The sequence below is a fragment of the Salvelinus namaycush genome, chromosome 31, assembly GCF_016432855.1.
Source record: "Salvelinus namaycush isolate Seneca chromosome 31, SaNama_1.0, whole genome shotgun sequence".
NCBI lineage: Eukaryota > Metazoa > Chordata > Actinopteri > Salmoniformes > Salmonidae > Salvelinus > Salvelinus namaycush.
The window spans coordinates 25,218,660-25,237,089 of record NC_052337.1 but is presented as its reverse complement, the minus strand read 5'-3'; the positions used below and the strand labels follow the sequence as shown (position 1 = coordinate 25,237,089).

At 42.4% G+C, this 18,430-nt stretch overlaps 1 protein-coding gene across 2 annotated transcripts; it reads right to left on the bottom strand.

Annotated features, from left to right (window-relative positions):
* Nucleotides 1-610: 610 nt before the first annotated feature.
* LOC120026151 (delta-aminolevulinic acid dehydratase-like) lies at nt 611-18,409 on the bottom strand. 2 transcript variants are annotated; one of them, XM_038970971.1, is made up of 12 exons: nt 18,356-18,409; nt 17,387-17,509; nt 16,775-16,825; nt 15,505-15,601; nt 5,003-5,138; nt 4,814-4,897; nt 4,586-4,674; nt 4,356-4,411; nt 4,169-4,256; nt 3,972-4,058; nt 1,355-1,484; nt 611-1,250 (listed from the first exon to the last, which is right to left on the bottom strand). In XM_038970971.1, exons 2-12 carry the CDS (start codon nt 17,500-17,502, stop codon nt 1,192-1,194), a joined length of 993 nt encoding a protein of 330 aa, XP_038826899.1. In that variant the 5' UTR covers nt 17,503-17,509; nt 18,356-18,409; the 3' UTR covers nt 611-1,191. The 2 variants fall into 2 exon arrangements, with proteins under 2 accessions (XP_038826899.1, XP_038826900.1); XM_038970972.1 differs by lacking the exon at nt 18,356-18,409 and adding an exon at nt 17,622-17,821.
* Between the last annotated feature and the right edge of the window lie 21 nt (nt 18,410-18,430).

The window sequence follows — 18,430 nt, the reverse complement described above, 5'->3', positions numbered from 1 at the left end:
CTATGTGGCTGACAGCATAGCTTCCTGCTGCTGCCCCTCAGGAAAGATCAAATCAGCTACAGGATGACAATACCAGCTCAGGGGTAAGTGTTTTGACCTGCCAAAATGTGTATGTCTAGTTCTCCTGTCGAATCTATGGGTGTGTGTAGGTACAGTAGCTGAGTAAAGCATGTTCAACTTCTACCTGTTTTTCTATTTTGCAGGGGAGGATGTGTGGACAGTCTTCAACGGGGCACCATCCAGTGAAAACCCTCCAGCCAATAAGATTCTCTCTTAGATGGCTATTTTAGAGAGGGACTAGGGGTAGGGTTTTAGTACTTTGAAAATGCATCCTTCCTTCAAGATTTCACTGATTAGTACAGAATTAGATAGTTCTGCATATGGCTAGCCGGTACTTTTCCTCTGTGCTTGTGATAATGATGACTTGTCTGTAAACTCCTTCTTTGGGAGGTGGATATATCTGACAACACCCAAGTACAGAAGGTAACCAGCAGAGTCGAGTGTGGCTGAACTGCAACCTATTTTGCTTTCATTATGTTTAGTCAAATCTATGACAAACATATTGAACAAAGTTATATGTAATTAAGAAAATGTTACTTGATGGAGCACATTTCAGACTTGGTTGTAGCTTTATTGCTGTTATATAACAAATCTCTATTTTCTGGGACAGGACCATTTACCCTGGTAAAAAAGAGCTTTACAGGTTTCTTAACCCAACCTTACAACCACTGCTAAATGTCAGCGCTAAAGCCAGAGCTATTACAGACGTCACAGAACTATAAAAAGTCAAGGCCTATAATCATGATACTCTATTTAGAAAACTATAGAATAGTAAATAATGCCCATAAACCAAAAACACAATCAACATATTTTATATTACCATTCTTTCATCTAACATTAGACAAACCCTTCAAAGCGAATTTGATACGCTTTACAAAAGTGTCTACTAGCTCCAAGACTCCCACCTTTGATGAGAATTAGTGGTTGCTGCACACAAAGAAAAAAAACAATATGACGTAACAATGTTATGTATAAAAATAAACTGTAAATTAATGTATGAAGATAGATTGCCTGTTCTCACATGTCAGTTTGGTTTGAATAGACACCATTTGTCAGTGTAGGTCAGCCTTGCACAGCTGGGTAAAAAGGAGTTTGTCACATGATCCATCTTTATGTCCATCCTTCTGTCTGTTACTCTTTCAGCCAGGTGAGCAGTTGAGGTGTGTAGTAGGTGATGATGATGTCAGCACCTAGAGCAGAGGGAAGAATATAGAACTAGAGCAGTAGAACTCACTCTCTCTATAGAGAACAAAGCACTGTTCCTCCAGACCCAAAGTCTCCCATCCCCTCTCACCTGCCCTGCGGAAGGCAGTCATAGACTCCAGTACAGCGGTGCGCAGGTCAAAAGCTCCAGCCTGGGCCCCATGCCACAGCATGGCAAACTCCCCTGACACGTTATACACTGCCAGTGGGTGAGTGGGGTGCTGGAAGAGACCAGGGAAGGATGGTAAGAAAGCGATGGAGCAGATGAAACTATTGTGAAAGATAGTGAAAACATGTAAACTCAGCAAAAAAAGAAACGTCCTCTCACTGTCAACTGCGTTTATTTTCAGCAAACTTAACATGTGTAAATATTTGTATGAACATAACAAGATTCAACAACTGAGACATAAACTGAACAAGTTCCACAGACATGTGACTAACAGAAATTGAATAATGTGTCCCTGCACAAAAGCGGGGGTCAAAATCAAAAGTAACAGTCTGTATCTGGTGTGTCCACCAGCTGCATTAAGTACTGCAGTGCATCTCCTCCTCATGGATTGCACCAGATTTGCCAGTTCTTGCTGTGAGATGTTACCCCACTCTTCCACCAAGGCACCTACTTGCAAGTTCCCGGACATTTCTGGGGGGAATGGCCCTAGCCCTCACCCTCCAATCCAACAGGTCCCAGACGTGCTCAATGGGATTGAGATCCGAGCTCTTCACTGGCCATGGCAGAACACTGACATTCCTGTCTTGCAGGAAATCACGCACAGAACAAGCAGTATGGCTGGTGGCATTGTCATGCTGGAGGGTCATGTCAGGATGAGCCTGCAGGAAGGGTACCACATGAGGGAGGAGGATGTTTTCCATGTAACGCACAGCGTTGAGATTGCCTGCAATGACAACAAGCTCAGTCCAATGATGCTGTGACACACCGCCCCAGACCATGACGGACCCTCCACCTCCAAATTGATCCCGCTCCAGAGTACAGGCCTCGGTGTAACACTTATTTCTTTGACGATAAATGCGAATCCGACCATCATCCCTGGTGAGCCAAAACCGCAACTCGTCAGTGAAGAGCACTTTTTGCCAGTCCTGTCTGGTCCAGCGACAGTGGGTTTGTGCCCATAGGTGACGTTTTTGCCAGTGATGTCTAGTGAGGACCTGCCTTACAGCAGACCTACAAGCCCTCAGTCCAGCCTCTCTCAGCCTATTGCGGACAGTCTGAGCACTGATGGAGGGATTGTGCGTTCCTGGTGTAACTCAGGCAGTTGTTGTTGCCATCCTGTACCTGTCCCGCAGTTGTGATGTTCGGCTGTACATTTACATTTACATTTAAGTCATTTAGCAGACGCTCTTATCCAGAGCGACTTACAAATTGGTGCATTCACCTTATGATATCCAGTGGAACAACCACTTTACAATAGTGCATCTAACTCTTTTAAGGGGGAGGGGGGGGTTAGAAGGATTACTTTATCCTATCCTAGGTATTCCTTAAAGAGGTGGGGTTTCAGGTGTCTCCGGAAGGTGGTGATTGACTCCGCTGACCTGGCGTCGTGAGGGAGTTTGTTCCACCATTGGGGTGCCAGAGCAGCGAACAGTTTTGACTGGGCTGAGCGGGAACTGTACTTCCTCAGAGGTAGGGAGGCGAGCAGGCCAGAGGTGGATGAACGCAGTGCCCTTGTTTGGGTGTAGGGCCTGATCAGAGCCTGAAGGTACGGAGGTGCCGTTCCCCTCACAGCTCCGTAGGCAAGCACCATGGTCTTGTAGCGGATGCGAGCTTCAACTGGAAGCCAGTGGAGAGAGCGGAGGAGCGGGGTGACGTGAGAGAACTTGGGAAGGTTGAACACCAGACGGGCTGCGGCGTTCTGGATGAGTTGTAGGGGTTTAATAGCACAGGCAGGGAGCCCAGCCAACAGCGAGTTGCAGTAATCCAGACGGGAGATGACAAGTGCCTGGATTAGGACCTGCGCCGCTTCCTGTGTGAGGCAGGGTCGTACTCTGCGAATGTTGTAGAGCATTGAGCATTGTAGAGCACTGTACCAATCCTGCGCAGGTGTTGTTACACGTGGTCTGCCACTGCGAGGACGATGTCCGTCCTGTCTCCCTGTAGCGCTGTCTTAGGCATCTCACAGTACGGACATTGCAATTTATTGCCCTGGCTACATCTGCAGTCCTCATGCCTCCTTGCAGCATGCCTAAGGCAAGTTCACGCAGATGAGCAGGGACCCTAAGCATCTTTCTTTTGGTGTTTTTCAGAGTCAGTAGAAAGGCCTCTTTAGTGTCCTACGTTTTCATAACTGTGACCTTAATTGCCTACCGTCTGTAAGCTGTTAGTGTCTTAATGACCGTTCCACAGGTGCATGTTCATTAACTGTTTATGGTTCATTGAACAAGCACGGGAAACAATGTTTAAACCCTTTACAATGGAGATCTGTGAAGTTATTTGGATTTTTACGAATTATCTTTGAAAGACAGGGTCCTGAAAAAGGGACGTTTCTTTTCTTGCTGAGTTCATGTTGTCAGAAGAGAAGCTAAAGAGGCACATTTTGTAGTCTTCATAGATAACTGATGAAAAGCTTGTTTGTGTACCCTTGGGTGTGAATTTAGTGTGGTGTGGTTATTTAGCTCAAACTATCAACACCACACCCAGAGCCTGAAACACTGTTACCAGACAGAAAGGGGTTAATGAGGGAGAACATACTGACCTTGTCTTTGACCTCCCTCACTATGTCCAGATAGGGCAGTCCTGGCTTCACCATCAGCATATCTGCTCCCTCCTTGACATCTCTGTCCTGAGATAAAACCATAAACAAAACCTCAACCAGCTGGGTAAACGGAAGATCTCTGACACAAACACGATATCCCCCTAATATACATGGACACACTTCAGACACTTTCTTACCACAGCTCGTAGTGCCAGGCCCCTTGCACCGCAGGGCAGCTGATAACAGCGCCTATCTCCAAATGCTGGCTTGGACTGTGCTGCATCTCTACACACACATAATAATAGATCTTAGAACATCTTGTCAAATGGTAACGCGTAAGTAATGCCTTTTCTGCCCATCTTAAGTTTTACAATCAATTGTTACCTGAAGGGACCATAGTAACAGGAAGCAAACTTGGCACTGTAACTCAGCACTGACACCTGAGGAGGAGGAAATACATGTATTTTCTTGGACATTTTCATTCAGGAAATTCTGCCTTTTAGCAAATGGCTTCCTTACTGAGGATTTCCTTACAGTGAGTATTCCTTTCCTTATTGAGTCCATATGAATATGCGTTCTATTTTTATGTACAAACTAGTGCTCCCATCTGTTACCTTGTTGCCCATGTCATTGGACATCAGTGAATGTTTGATAGCTCCCACTCGCCCATCCATCATATCAGAGGGTGCAATGATGTGACAGCCTATACGAGACAAACAAGAGATCTTAAACTATTGACATGGGTATAAGGCCCCATAAACAATATCAACATTGGTATTGATAAACACTATTTTTTAGAAGTGAGAGTAGAAAACAGAGGGGTGAGGAGTGACCAAACTCACCAGCGCGGGCATAGGCCAATGCCACTTCTGCCAAACGTTGGCAACTGGCACCATTGTCCAGAGTGCCATCCTCCCGCAAGATTCCTGAGGGAGAATCAGAGGGCAGTCTTATAACAATGTACTGTCAATCAAAATAAATTATATTTGCATTAGTTTTAGACAAATGGAATGTGATAGAGAGTGACTGACCACAGTGTCCATGTGAGGTGTAGGGACAGAGGCAGACGTCACAGGCCATCAGCAGGTCAGGGAAAAGAGACTTTATCTTCTTCACAGCCAACACAGCCGGAGTATTGTCTGTGTCTGCACCCGAACCTCTCTCATCCTGAGAGGATGACAAGGTGTGCAAGAAAGCTGGCGTCAGCCTTTTAAATACATACCAAGTGCATACAGATATAGGATCTTAAATTGAGCCAGTTTGCTACAGCAGGGAAATAATCCTGCAGCAACAAGAAATGTGAATTATTATGTGGATTATAATTAATTTACATTTATTTTAGGGGTTGATACATTTTACATTAGGGCAAATCAAGTCTGAAATGTTAAAGTGGAAATTACTAACTTAAGAATACTTTTTTTATTTTTTTATTTAAAGTTTTATTACGTTTTCAATCAACCAACCAAACACATTCCACATTCACAGATGTGACAGACTTAAAAAATAATAATAATAATAAAAAATTGTTTTATATAATATATACACACATACATACATACATACATACATATATATACATACATATATACAAATAATAATTATAACAAAATTTAAAATATAGAACTTGCAGCAGCACTATCAAGGTTCTTATTAGCTATTTCCAGCCTTAGCTGAGATGACGAGCCAATAATTAGTTTTTTTAGATTTTACAGCACCTTACACAACACGCATCTGCTCATCTCCCTGATCCCCCCATTCACTCTGTCCAATTTGAAATATAGTTGAGTAGTGGAGACCAGAGTCTATCAAACTTGGGCAGTCTCTTGTGGAGGTCATAAGTGAGCTTTTCAAGAGGGAGAAAGTCAACAATCTGGTCAATCCACATTTTAAATGTAGGAGAGGTATTAGAGGCCCACAATAGAAGAATACATTTCTTAGCAAAGTATGTAATGGTCATGAGCAAATTTTCTCTGTCAGGATCAAGAACAAAGTCCTGCTGGGCATTAAGAAGATAGAGACACGGGGTCATATCAAACTGTACATCTAGTATTTTCTGTGCAGCAGTATGTATAGATTGCCAAAATCTGGCAATCTCTCTACAGCTCCAAAATACATGCATATAGGTTCCACTTTCAGAGGTACATCTTTTACAGTTAGGAGAAATGTCTGTTTTCATTTTATGGAGTCTCAAGGGAGTGTAATAAAATTTGTACAAAAATTTGTAATTAGATTCTTTCATTTTTACATTAGTAGAGGAGCAGTATACCCTGTCGGAAACCTCCGCCCATAACTCATCACTGATAGTCAGACCAAGGTCCTTTTCCCAGATTATTTTCAAAGGAGTAAAGGAGGATCCTCCTTTCTCAGAAAGGAGTCTATAGATATAGGATATTTTGCCTTTAATGGATTGTGCTGTGACAAGAAGGGTTTCAACTTCATTCAACTGAGTTCTAAACCTCCTCTTGGAAGTAAATGAGGAGATGACATGTCTAATTTGAAGATATATATTTTTTTTTAATGGGATCTTGGCACATTGAATTCACTGCAGAGCTCTTGAAAGGATTTCAGTGTAGTGGTCTTCTGATGAAATAGGTCTGAAAAGGTCCTGACTCCTAGAGTATGCCAAAGATTAAAGTTGGCATCACTCAGGGCTTTTGGCAAGTCTGGGTTGCCTACTATAGGCGAGTGAGAACATATTTGGGAGGAGATGCCCAGGTATTTCTTACAGTCCCTCCACGCTAGTAGGGTGCTGTAAATCACAAATGTTTTGGCTATGTTGCCCACTTCACTAAAGTTATTAATGAATATAGTTGAGCTTAGTGGCAATGAACCACAGGATTGGGCTTCTATCTGGATCCACGTTGACTCTTGTCTGTTTGTGATCCATGTTAGCATGTTGCGGATTTGGGCAGACCAGTAGTACAATTGAAGGGAGGGAAGGGCAAGACCACCCTTAGATTCAGGTTTCGATAGAGTGGAGAGCTTGATCCTAGGTTTTTTATTGCCCCATATAAATTTGGTGATGTTTTGGTTAATTGTTTTGAAAAAGGAAGCTGGGAGATAGCATGGGAGCATCTGAAATAAATAGTTCAGTCTAGGGAGGATGTTCATACGGATTACATTAATTCTTCCTACTAAGCTAATTGGGAAGGAGATCCAGGTTTGGAGGTTGTTCTTGATTCGATCCAGGAGTGGAAGATAATTCTCCTTGAAAAGCCTATTCAGATCTGGTGTTATGAATATCCCAAGGTATTGAAAACCCTGTGTCTTCCATTGGAATGGGCATAGTGTCTTCATAGAACTGGTGAGTGTAATATTGAGAGGGCAGACAGTGGATTTGTTAAAATTAATCTTATAACCTGAAAACGTGCCATACTGAGCAATTGTGTCTAAAATGGGAGGAAGGGATTTCTCAGGGTTGGATATGTAGAGCAAGACATCATCCGCGTAAAGCGAAATCTTGTGCTGCAGGCCGCCTGCAGGAACACCCATAATACTTGGATTGCTCCTTATCAACTCTGCCAGAGGCTCCGCCCCCAACAAGTAGAGCAGGGGGGACAGCGAGCACCCTTGTCTTGTGCCCCGTCCCAAAGGGAATCTGTCAGAGTTCAGTCCGTTAGTAGTCACCATGGCATTTGGATGAGAGTATAGTGATTTGATCCATTTAATAAAGTTTGGGCCCATATTGAACTTTTCTAAGACTGAGAACAGAAAGCTCCACTCCATCCTGTCGAACGCCCTCTCAGCATCCAGTAAAGCCAGCAGGACAGGGGTCTTCTGTGCGTTTACTTGATCAATAATATCAAAAAGACGGCGAATGTTATCAGAAGAGTATCTATCTCTAATAAATCCAGTTTGGTCCGCTTTTATTATTTTGGGAAGAAGAGTTTTTAGTCTTTTGGCGAGCAATTTGGTAATTATTTTGTAGTCGAAATCCAACAAGCTTATGGGCCGGAAGGAGGAGCAGGATAGGGGGTCCTTGTCTTTTTTGAGCAACACTGTAATGCGAGCTGTGTGCATTGAGTCTGGGAGAACTCCGTTTTTGCAAAAATCCTCCAGCATTGGCATGAAAATAGGGCTAAGCTGGGGCCAAAAAGCTTTGTAGAACTCTCTGGGGAATCCATCTGGGCCTGGGGACTTGTTAGGTGGCATGGAGGTAATTGCCTCCAGGATCTCCTCAGGAGTGAAGGGGGAGTTGAGATCTTCTTGGTCGGTCTCTGATAGTTTAGGTAGCGAGATTCCCTCTAGGAAGGAGTGGAGTTCTGCCTCCGTGTGTTTTCTTTCAGAGGTATATAGTTTGCAGTAAAAATCATGAAAAGTTAAATTGATCTTTTTTTGGTCATATGTGACCTCATCCTCTGCTGTTCGGATAGCCATAATTGTACGCTCTGACTGCTCTTTTTTTAATTGATAAGCAAGCAATCTACTAGGCCTATTGCTATACTCATGGTATTTCTGTTTAGTAAAGAAAACAATTTTTTTAATCTCCCGAGTATAGTCCAAATTCAGTTTGGCTTTGGCTGCTTTAAGTTGACTCCAGGAGGTGCTGTCTGGGGATTGTTTATGTACTTTTTCACAGCGTTCCAGCTCCCTCTCCAGATCTAGCCTGTGTGCTTCCATTGCTTTTTTCTTAGAGGAAGCATATGCAATTAGATGACCTCTTAGTGTGGCTTTAGCAGCGTCCCACATTGTGGCCTGAGAAACAGGAGAATCTTTGTTGTCTTGTGTGTAGTTGTCTATCCATGTAGTTACCAATGTATGGAATGCTTCGTTTGATAGCATGGAGGTGTTGAATTTCCAGCTCTTTGACCTCGGGATGTTTTTGCGGAGGTCAAAGCGGAGGTGGACAAAGGCGTGATCCGAAAGCGCTATGGGTCCGATTGTACACGTGGCTGAATTTATTAAACTCTTTGGGATAAAAATGTAATCTATACGGGAGTAGGTGTTATGGACATTAGAGTAGTATGTATAGTCCATAGATGAGCTATTAGTCTCTCTCCAGATATCTATCAGTCCCATCTCTTTAGTAAGAGAGTTCAACATCTTTGCAGATCTAGGATTTGTGGTGGGGACTTGAGATGATTTGTCTAGGGTTGGGTTCAGGGTACAATTAAAATCTCCGGCCAACACTCCAAAGGAAACACAATGCTCATTGAACAGGGTTATCATTTTCGACATAAAAGCAGGAGTATCTGTGTTAGGGGCGTATATGTTTAAGATAGTAATTGGTTGCCCATACAGTGACCCAGTTATCAAAATAAATCTCCCCTCCGGATCAGATATGTTTTTGTCAATTATGAATGGAACATTCTTATGGATAAGTATGGCTGTACCTCTACTGTTGGATTTGAAAGATGAGAAATACACCTGTTCCACCCAAGCTCTGCGGAGTTTGGCATGTTCAGCATCACAAAGGTGTGTCTCTTGCAATAGCGCGATGTCTGCTTTTTCCTTTTTTAGAGCACATAGTATCTTTTTCCGTTTTATTGCATGACCTAGACCATGGCAGTTCCATGTCAATAGATTTAAGGTACTAGTCATCGTCATCGAACAGTAATCGAACTTTAATGCAAGTCATCTCTGGGTAAAGGTGGATAGTAGTTACAGCTGCGTTCACATAAAAGGAAAATAAATGGTTTACATAAAATAACAATCTCTGAACACCCCAGCCGAGTTCCCAAACAACTCGACATATCCCGTTGGATCTATTACCTCCCCGCTCAGTCACAATTCTGTGTTCCAACAAAAAAAAGACCGGGAACAGTTAGCAACGCACAACGTCTCCCCCTCCCCACCAAAGAAATGCCTCATCCTCTCCGCCCCGCATTGAGTAAATGACAACGTAGCCCCCGTCCAGACCACATTAAAAAAGGGAGAAAATAAAATCAATAGCCCAGCCTACATATAGTAGGCCTAGGTTATAATATGGGGCCTATCCCTCTCAGCTAAAGGAACATAAATATAGATTAGACGGCTATAATGACATTTAGCAGGGCGGGTGGGTCTTTGGATATCGGCTATATGTTGTCTTACCTCCTTTAGTAATAACAGTAATCGCATTTAGTCAATGGTCCATTTCTCATTGACCGGGGTTGTCTTTCAAAAAACGTTTTGCCTCTTCGGGAGTTTTGAAGTGTCGCAGGGCTCCTTGGTGAAGAATCCTAAGCTCGTTTGGGTATTTGAATCCCCTAAAGATGCCTCGGTCAATGGAGCATTTCTTCACCTCGTCAAACTCTCGGCGTATTCCAGCTGACAGGTCCTGGAGTAAGGTGAGTTTGGCGTTTCCCACTGTAATGGTGTTGGTTTTCGCCGCCTGTAGGACTCGTTCCTTGTCGGTGAATCTCAGGAAACGTATGGTGATTGGGCGCGGTGGTTGTCTGGCTGCTGGTGGGGGCCTCAGTGCTCGGTGAGCTCTCTCGAGTTCTATGGGCCTGTCGGTGGACAGGTGGAGCCACTCGGGAAGTTTGTCTTGCAGGTAGCGGATCAGTGGCATGTTTCCCTCTTCTTTTTCGCCCAGATTTAATAGAACACAATTATTCCTTCGCCCCCTGTTTTCCAGGTCCTCTGTTTTCTCTTCCAGCTGCTCTATTTTTTTTTTAGCATATGCTATTGTTTCCATGGCGTCTGTCAATAAGTTTTCCGTGGATAGGATTCGCCCCTCTGCCTCGTCCAGGCGCCCCGCGTTTATGGTTCTTGTTGTTTATGTCAGGCAAAGCATTTTCCAGGATTGTCACCTTGCCCCCTATCGCACTGAGCTGAGCGTTAATGGCATCTAGTTTAGTGTTGAGTTCTGTACGTTGGGATCTCAGCTCAGAAAAGATGTCTTCGACAGAGTGCGAGGTTGGCATTCGTTGGGCCTCGGGGGGGAACGGGTCCTCTTGCTCCTGGCTAATGGCGCTAGCTTTTTCTGAAGCTAGTTGCTTCTTGGAGGCTTTTTCCGTCGCTAGTGCTCGAGTCCAGGTAAAATTGTCGCCTTTTGTAGCCGCCATGACTTTTTGACTAAAGCTAAATGAGTTTAAACTTGAAGTGGAGGTAAGATTAGGAATTGGAAACTACTTGTGCGGAGCTCCTAGTTCATGCGGCCATCTCGTTCAGGGGTCACGTGATCCCCCCTAAGAATACTTTTAAAACCTTGAATACACTACAGGTTTGCAAGTTAAGATCCTACATCTGTATCGGTCTTTCTATAAATAAATAGGGCCAATGTGTGATATTGGGATCAACACTACAAAATGGTTTAAAACAAACAAAAATGATTTTCATGCAGTTCCACATGTGTACTTAATAAGAGGAATAACAATATGCATATTGGCCCATAATTCGACCTATACAACAACAACGTACAGTCGTGGCCAAAAGTTGAGAATAACACAAATATTAATTTCCACAAAGTTTGCTGCTTCAGTGTCTTTAGATATTTTTGTCAGATGTTACTATGGAATACTGAAGTATAATTACTAGCATTTCATAAGTGTCAAAAGCTTTTATTGACAATTACATGAAGTTGATGCAGAGTCAATATTTGCAGTGTTGACCCTTCTTTTTCAAGACCTCTGCAATCTACCCTGGCATGCTGTCAATTAACTTCTGGGCCACATCCTGACTGATGGCATTCTTGCATAATCAATGCTTGGAGTTAGTCAGAATTTGTGGGTTGTTTGTTTGTCCACCCGCCTCTTGAGAATGTCTTCGACATTCAAGTTCTCAATGAGATTAAGGTCTGGGGAGTTTCCTGGCCATGGACCTAAAATATCGATGTTTTGTTCCCCGAGCCACTTAGTTATCACTTTTGCCTTATGGCAAGGTGCTCCATCATGCTGGAAAAGGCATTGTTCGTCACCAAACTGTTCCTGGATGGTTGGGAGAAGTTGCTCTCGGAGGATGTGTTGGTACCATTCTTTATTCATGGCTGTGTTCTTAGGCAAAATTGTGAGTGAGCCCACTCCCTTGGCTGAGAAGCAACCCCACACATAAATGGTTTCAGGATGCTTTACTGTTGGTATGACACAGGACTGATGGGAGCGCTCACCTTGTCTTCTCCGGACAAGCTTTTTTCCGGATGCCCCAAACAATTGGAAAGGGGATTCATCAGAGAAAATGACTTTACCCCAGTCCTCAGCAGTCCAATCCCTGTACCTTTTGCAGAATATCAGTCTGTCCCTGATGTTTTTCCTGGAGAGAAGTGGCTTCCTTGCTGCCCTTCTTGACACCAAAAGTCTTAGCCTCACTGTGCGTGCAGATGCACTCACACCTGCCTGCTGCCATTCCTGAGCAAGCTCTGTACTGGTGGTGCCCTGATCCCGCAGCTGAAACAACTTTAGGAGATGGTCCTGGCGCTTGCTGGACTTTCTTGGGCGCTCTGAAGCCTTCTTCACAACAATTGAACCGCTCTCCTTGAAGTTCTTGATGATCCGATAAATGGTTGATTTAGGTGCAATCTTACTGGCAGCAATATCCTTGCCTGTGAAGCCCTTTTTGTGCAAAGCAATGATGACGGCACGTGTTTCCTTGTAGGTAACCATGGCTGACAGAGGAAGAACAATGATTCCAAGCACCACCCTACTTTTGAAGCTTCCAGTCTGTTATTTGAACTCAATCAGCATGACAGATTTGACCATGCTTGTCATTTATGAACATTTTGAAAATCTTGGCTCTCTCTAATTCTCTCCTTCTCTCTTTTTTTCTCTCTCTCGGAGGACCTGAGCCCTAGGACCATACGTCAGGACTACCGGGCATGATGACTCCTTGCTGTCCCCAGTCCACCTGGCCTTGCTGCTATTCCAGTTTCAACTGTTCTGCCTGCTGTTATGGAACCGCCACCTGTCCCAGACCTGCTGTTTTCAACTCTTAATGATCGGCTATGAAAAGCCAACTGAAAATTATTCATGATTATTATTTGACCATGCTTGTCACTTATGAACATTTTGAACATCTTGTCCATGTTCTGTTATAATCTCCACCCGGCACAGCCAGAAGAGGACTGGCCACCCCTCATAGCCTGGTTCCTTTCTAGGTTTCTTCCTAGGTTTTGGCCTTTCTAGGGAGTTTTTCCTAGCCACCGTGCTTCTACACCTGCATTGCTTGCTGTTTGGGGTTTTAGGCTGGGTTTCTGTACAGCACTTCGAGATATTAGCTGATGTACGAAGGGCTATATAAAATAAACTTGATTTGATTTGACAGTGATCTCCAGCCTTGTCCTCGTCAACACTCACACCTGTGTTAACGATTGAATCACTGACATGATGTCAGGTGGTCCTTTTGTGGCAGAGCTGAAATGCAGTGGAAATGTTTTTGGGGAATTCAGTTCATTTGCATGGCAAAGAGGGACTTTGCAATTAATTGCAATTAATCTGATCACTCTTCATAACATTCTGGAGTATATGCAAATTGCCATCCTACAAACTGTGGCAGCAGACTTAGTGAAAATGTATATTTGTGTCATTGTCACAACTTTTGGCCACGACTGTAGGCCTAGGACTATACATACTCTAAGCAGGGTTCATAAAGACATTGGCAAGCAAAATTCAAGGACTTTTAGGGACTTTTCAAGCACGTCATTGTAATTTTTACCTCAATGTTATACAATTGTATAATTTATATAAATTGTACATGTAGGGCTTAATATAGAACCCCCCCCCCCCAAAAAAATGCAGGTGTAACATGGAAAACAAAATGTATTTGTCATGTTATTTCATTAGCTGATCATATTGTGAATAAGACCACTAGGCAGTCGTTTGTCATTATATCCAGAATATCCTACACAATTGCACACAGTAAACTCTGTCCAATCTGTGGCACAAAAACATAAACTCATTATCTTAATGCCTTCTCTGTTAAACCTAACGAGACCCTGCTGTTAATCAAGCAGACAACAGCAGATGATCAATATCAATTCCCTAGGGATATTAGATCCAACGTGGATCCAGGCACAACTGTCTTCACCAATGTGAGGAATGAGACACCAAAATATTCAGGACATTCCTTGTGAACACCTTTTTTCCAGCACTCGGGCTGTTGTTGCATCGCATGCACTATCACAACAGCTGTTCATCACTTGACTGTCATTCTGACAATTCCTTCCTGGATCAGATGACGTGTGAGAATTACACTGGTGTATCATCAACTGGACACAAATGCGCATCCAATAAGTATTATGCAAAATTATTGAAGAACTCATTTCATGACAGTATTGACTTAAGTTTTAAGTATCAAGGTAAGGTGAACCTTTTGGTTAGAAGCATTCGATTTTGCAATTGCGTACATAATTGATTTGATTTTCACCCCGTAACATAAGGAGAAACTAAATGTTACGTAGTTATACTGCATTTCTGAGTTACAAAAAACTGTCCAACAATTAGATCCAGGATTCTAAAGGGTTCAAGTTCAATGTCTAATTTAACTGATTCATGCATAATATGATATAACAACAATTTACACTGCCATACATGCAAGGAAAGAAAAGTTGTTTTATGTCACACGATTTTAGACAAATCCGTCAAACCATCAACAATGATAAAAGGTTAAGCATAGGTTTTAAATCAACTTGTGAATCGTATTTAATATAGATAGCCACAATCCCCCCATATCTTAATGTAATGACATGGGGGGGAAAAATGCTGATTATTATCAATGACTTATCAACAAGTTGTCCAGTGTAGGAAATCCTCACTGGTACCCTAGTTCATAGAAATACCTATATATACACACTAAACAAAAATATAAATGCAACAATTTTACTGAGTTACAGTTCATATAAAGGAAATCAGTCAATTAAAAAAAATTCATTAGGCCCTAATCTATGGATTTCACATGACCGGGCAGGGGCGCAGCCATGAGTTGGCTTGGGAGGACATAGGCCCACCCACTTGGAAACCAGGCTCACCCAATGGGGAGCCAGACCCAGCCAATCAGAATGAGTTTTCCCCCACAAAATGGCTTTATTACAGGCAAATAATCCGCAGTTTCATCAGCTGTCTGGGTTGCTGGTCTCAGACGATACCACAGGTGAAAAAGCTGGATGTGGAGGTCCTGGGCTGGTGTGGTTACACATGGTCTGCGGTTGTGAGGCTGGTTGGAAGTACTCACAAATTCTCTCCAATGACGGAGGCGGCTTATGGTAGAGAAATTAATATTCAATTCTCTGGTAACACCTCTGGTGGACGTTCCTGCAGTCGGCATGACAATTGCATGCTCCCTCAAAACTTGAGACATCTGTGTCATTGTGTTGTGTGACAAAACTGCACATTTTTAGAGTGGCCTTTTATTGTCCCCAGCACAAGGTGCACCTATATAATGATCATGCTGTTTAAACAGCTTCTTGATATTACAGCACCTGTGATGTGGATTGACTATCTCAGCAAATGAGAAATGCTCACCAACAGGGATGTAAACAAATTTGTGCACACAATTGGAGAGAAATAAGCTTTTTGTCTGTATGGAAAATTTCAGGGATCTTTTATTTCAGCTCATGAAACATGGGACCAACACTTTACATGTTGCGTTTATATTTTTGTTCAGTATAGTTTACTGGTACCTTAGCTATTTTTGCGGGCACTCCGAAAATCAGCACACACTTCAAGCCCTTCTCCACAAGGGGACGTAGCATGCCCTCAAGTTTATTCACTCCATATCTGAGAGGAGAAAAAAATTGATTGATGGAGACACAGGGAATGGACAAACAACAAAGTGCTATTTCAATACAACTTTGAGGCAAGCAATTACATAGTGGCACTTCATTAGCAATGCATTGTGATGTATTCTCCATAGCCTAAAATCATGTTTGCCTTGGGCAACAAACCAAATCAGTCTTAGTAAGTTAGATAACTACCGAAGTTAGATAACTACCGGAGTGCCAAGTCTATGACAAAAAGGCTTCTCAACAGTTTTTACCCCCAAGCCATAAGACTCCTGAACAGGTAATCAAATGGCTACCCGGACTATATGCATTGTGTGCCCCCCCAAGCCCTCTTTTGCACTGCTGCTACTCTCTGTTTGTCATATATGCATAGTCACTTTAACTATACATTCATGTACATACTACCTCAAATTGGGCCGACCAACCAGTGCTCCCGCACATTGGCTAACCGGGCTATCTGCATTGTGTCCCGCCACCCATCATCATATACGCATAGTCACTTTAACCATATCTACATGTACATACTACCTCAATCAGCCTGACTAACCGGTGTCTGTATGTAGCTTCACTACTTTTATAACCTCGCTAGTGTATATAGACTGTCTTTTTACTGTTGTTTTATTTCTTTACTTACCTATTGTTCACCTAATACCTTTTTTTGACTATTGGTTAGAGCCTGTAAGTAAGCATGTCACTGTTGTATTCGGCGCACGTGACAAATAAACTTTGATTTGAACTATAGACACAGTATTTTCAACTCTGACACATAATAGTACCAAGGCTTAGGGCTCAGTATTGGTTTACAGCCTACTTTATTGTAACCAAATGGTGCATGATAAGGGAGGGTTGTGAGGGACAAAAAGCTAATGGATCTCTTCTTATCTTGGCCCAGTTGTTGGCTCTGGATCCACCCTGCCTCACAGTATTTATCTGGAGGTCACAGCCTTGCTCTCAATGGTCCCATCTCCCACTCATTCTCACTCAATCAGATAGCCATAATTCTAATTTAAAGTATTTTTGTTTCAAAGTCATATGTTTTAAAATATGATTACAATACATGATACATTAATAGCACATTGGGGGTATTCAACTACTGTACCCAGCATAGATGAGCAATTATCATAGATGAGATTATAAACCAAATGAACAGGTAATCTGGAGTCATTACCTGGCCTGGCCAGGTAGACTAGTGATGGGCTCCACAGCATCAGGACTGTCACTGTTGGAGAAAAGAACCAGAAAGCTGCCATGTCACAAAAACACATAGCCACCCAAATATATACAGTACCAGTCAAAAGTTTAGACACACCTCACTCAAGGGTTTTTCTGTAATTTGACTATTTTCTACATTGTAGAATAATAGTGAAGACATCAAAACTATGAAATAACACACATGGAATCATATAGTAACCAAAAAAGAGTTAAACAAACCAAAATATATTTTATATTTGAGATTCTTCAAAGTAGCCACCCTTTGCCTTGATGACTGCTTTGCACACTCTTGGCATTCTCTCTCTCACGAGGAATGCTTTTCCAGCAGTCTTGAAGGAGTTCCCACATATACTCATTTTTAAAAACTTATTCGAACATACGTGTTATTTCATAGTTTTGATGTCTTCACTATTATTCTACAATGTGGAAAATTGTACAAATAAAGAAAGCCTTGAATGAGTTGGTGTGTCCAAACTTCTCACTGGTACTGTACAGTTTACCTTACTTTGACATTTGTATCACAACATCAAGACATCCTAGTGTCTATGTGGTAGAGGAGAGACATTACGTGATGAAGATGGGGTAGATGAGGTTCTCAGGTCTCAAGTCTGAGGCACAGGTCTGCCAGTATCTGAGTGTTGGGTGGAAATAGCCACTGTGGAGGAGAGACTCGACCGGTTGCATCTTTGCCCTGAAAGAGAGGAAGAGAGAGGTGTTTGACAATGGCACATATATTCACGCCCACATTTCTGAGACGCATTGAAATGAGAGAATGGTTTACACATTCACCCACATTAACTGACCAAGCATGCGTGAAACCCGACTTAAACGAAACAATTGGATGACCCTGAGTGACAGCAGTGATAATGCTGGTTTTCACACAACTTGAGCAAGAGTAATTGTTCACATTTATGAAAGCACATCCCAGATCTGTTTAATTATATAATTTAAAGATTATTAACATGAAAAGGTCTACATCTATATTAAAATGGCTGATTTTATTCAAATAACCAGGTAATTATATTCGAATCAAATGGGTGGAGAGAGTTCGTGGATAATTCCTATTTTCTTTGGAACTATCCATAAGCACGCGGACCAGAGAAGCAAAATCCATGCTTTGACACCAGACATCACAAGTTCACAGCTGGAGACGCGTAACCTTAAAGCGATACCTGACAAAAAAAAGCGCGTTTGATAAAATAAAAATACAACGTTAGGTAAATGACTGATTTAGCAAGCAAGCTTACAATATTGTGTTTTATGACATACAACACCTACTATTAATAATGATTAAGCTGAATCTGTTATTAAACAATAGGTTTAAAACAATTAAATGTAATGACAGAAAGCTAACTTCAACTTATTCGATCAAGAATCATGTGCTCCATACACCAAACACCAAACGACTATAGCAAGCACACTTGCAACTCCTCCTGCTCATATTCCGTAGATGTATAACTTGTTCACCTTGCAACATTCAAAACGTAATTTATCAGCATTTTCTAACATATAACAAGGTTCATGTTCGTGGTCTTACCTTGTACAGTACGTCCTTGCTCCTTGGCTTTCGCTTGCACTAGTCTCACGTACTAACCGGCCACCGTAAATTCCG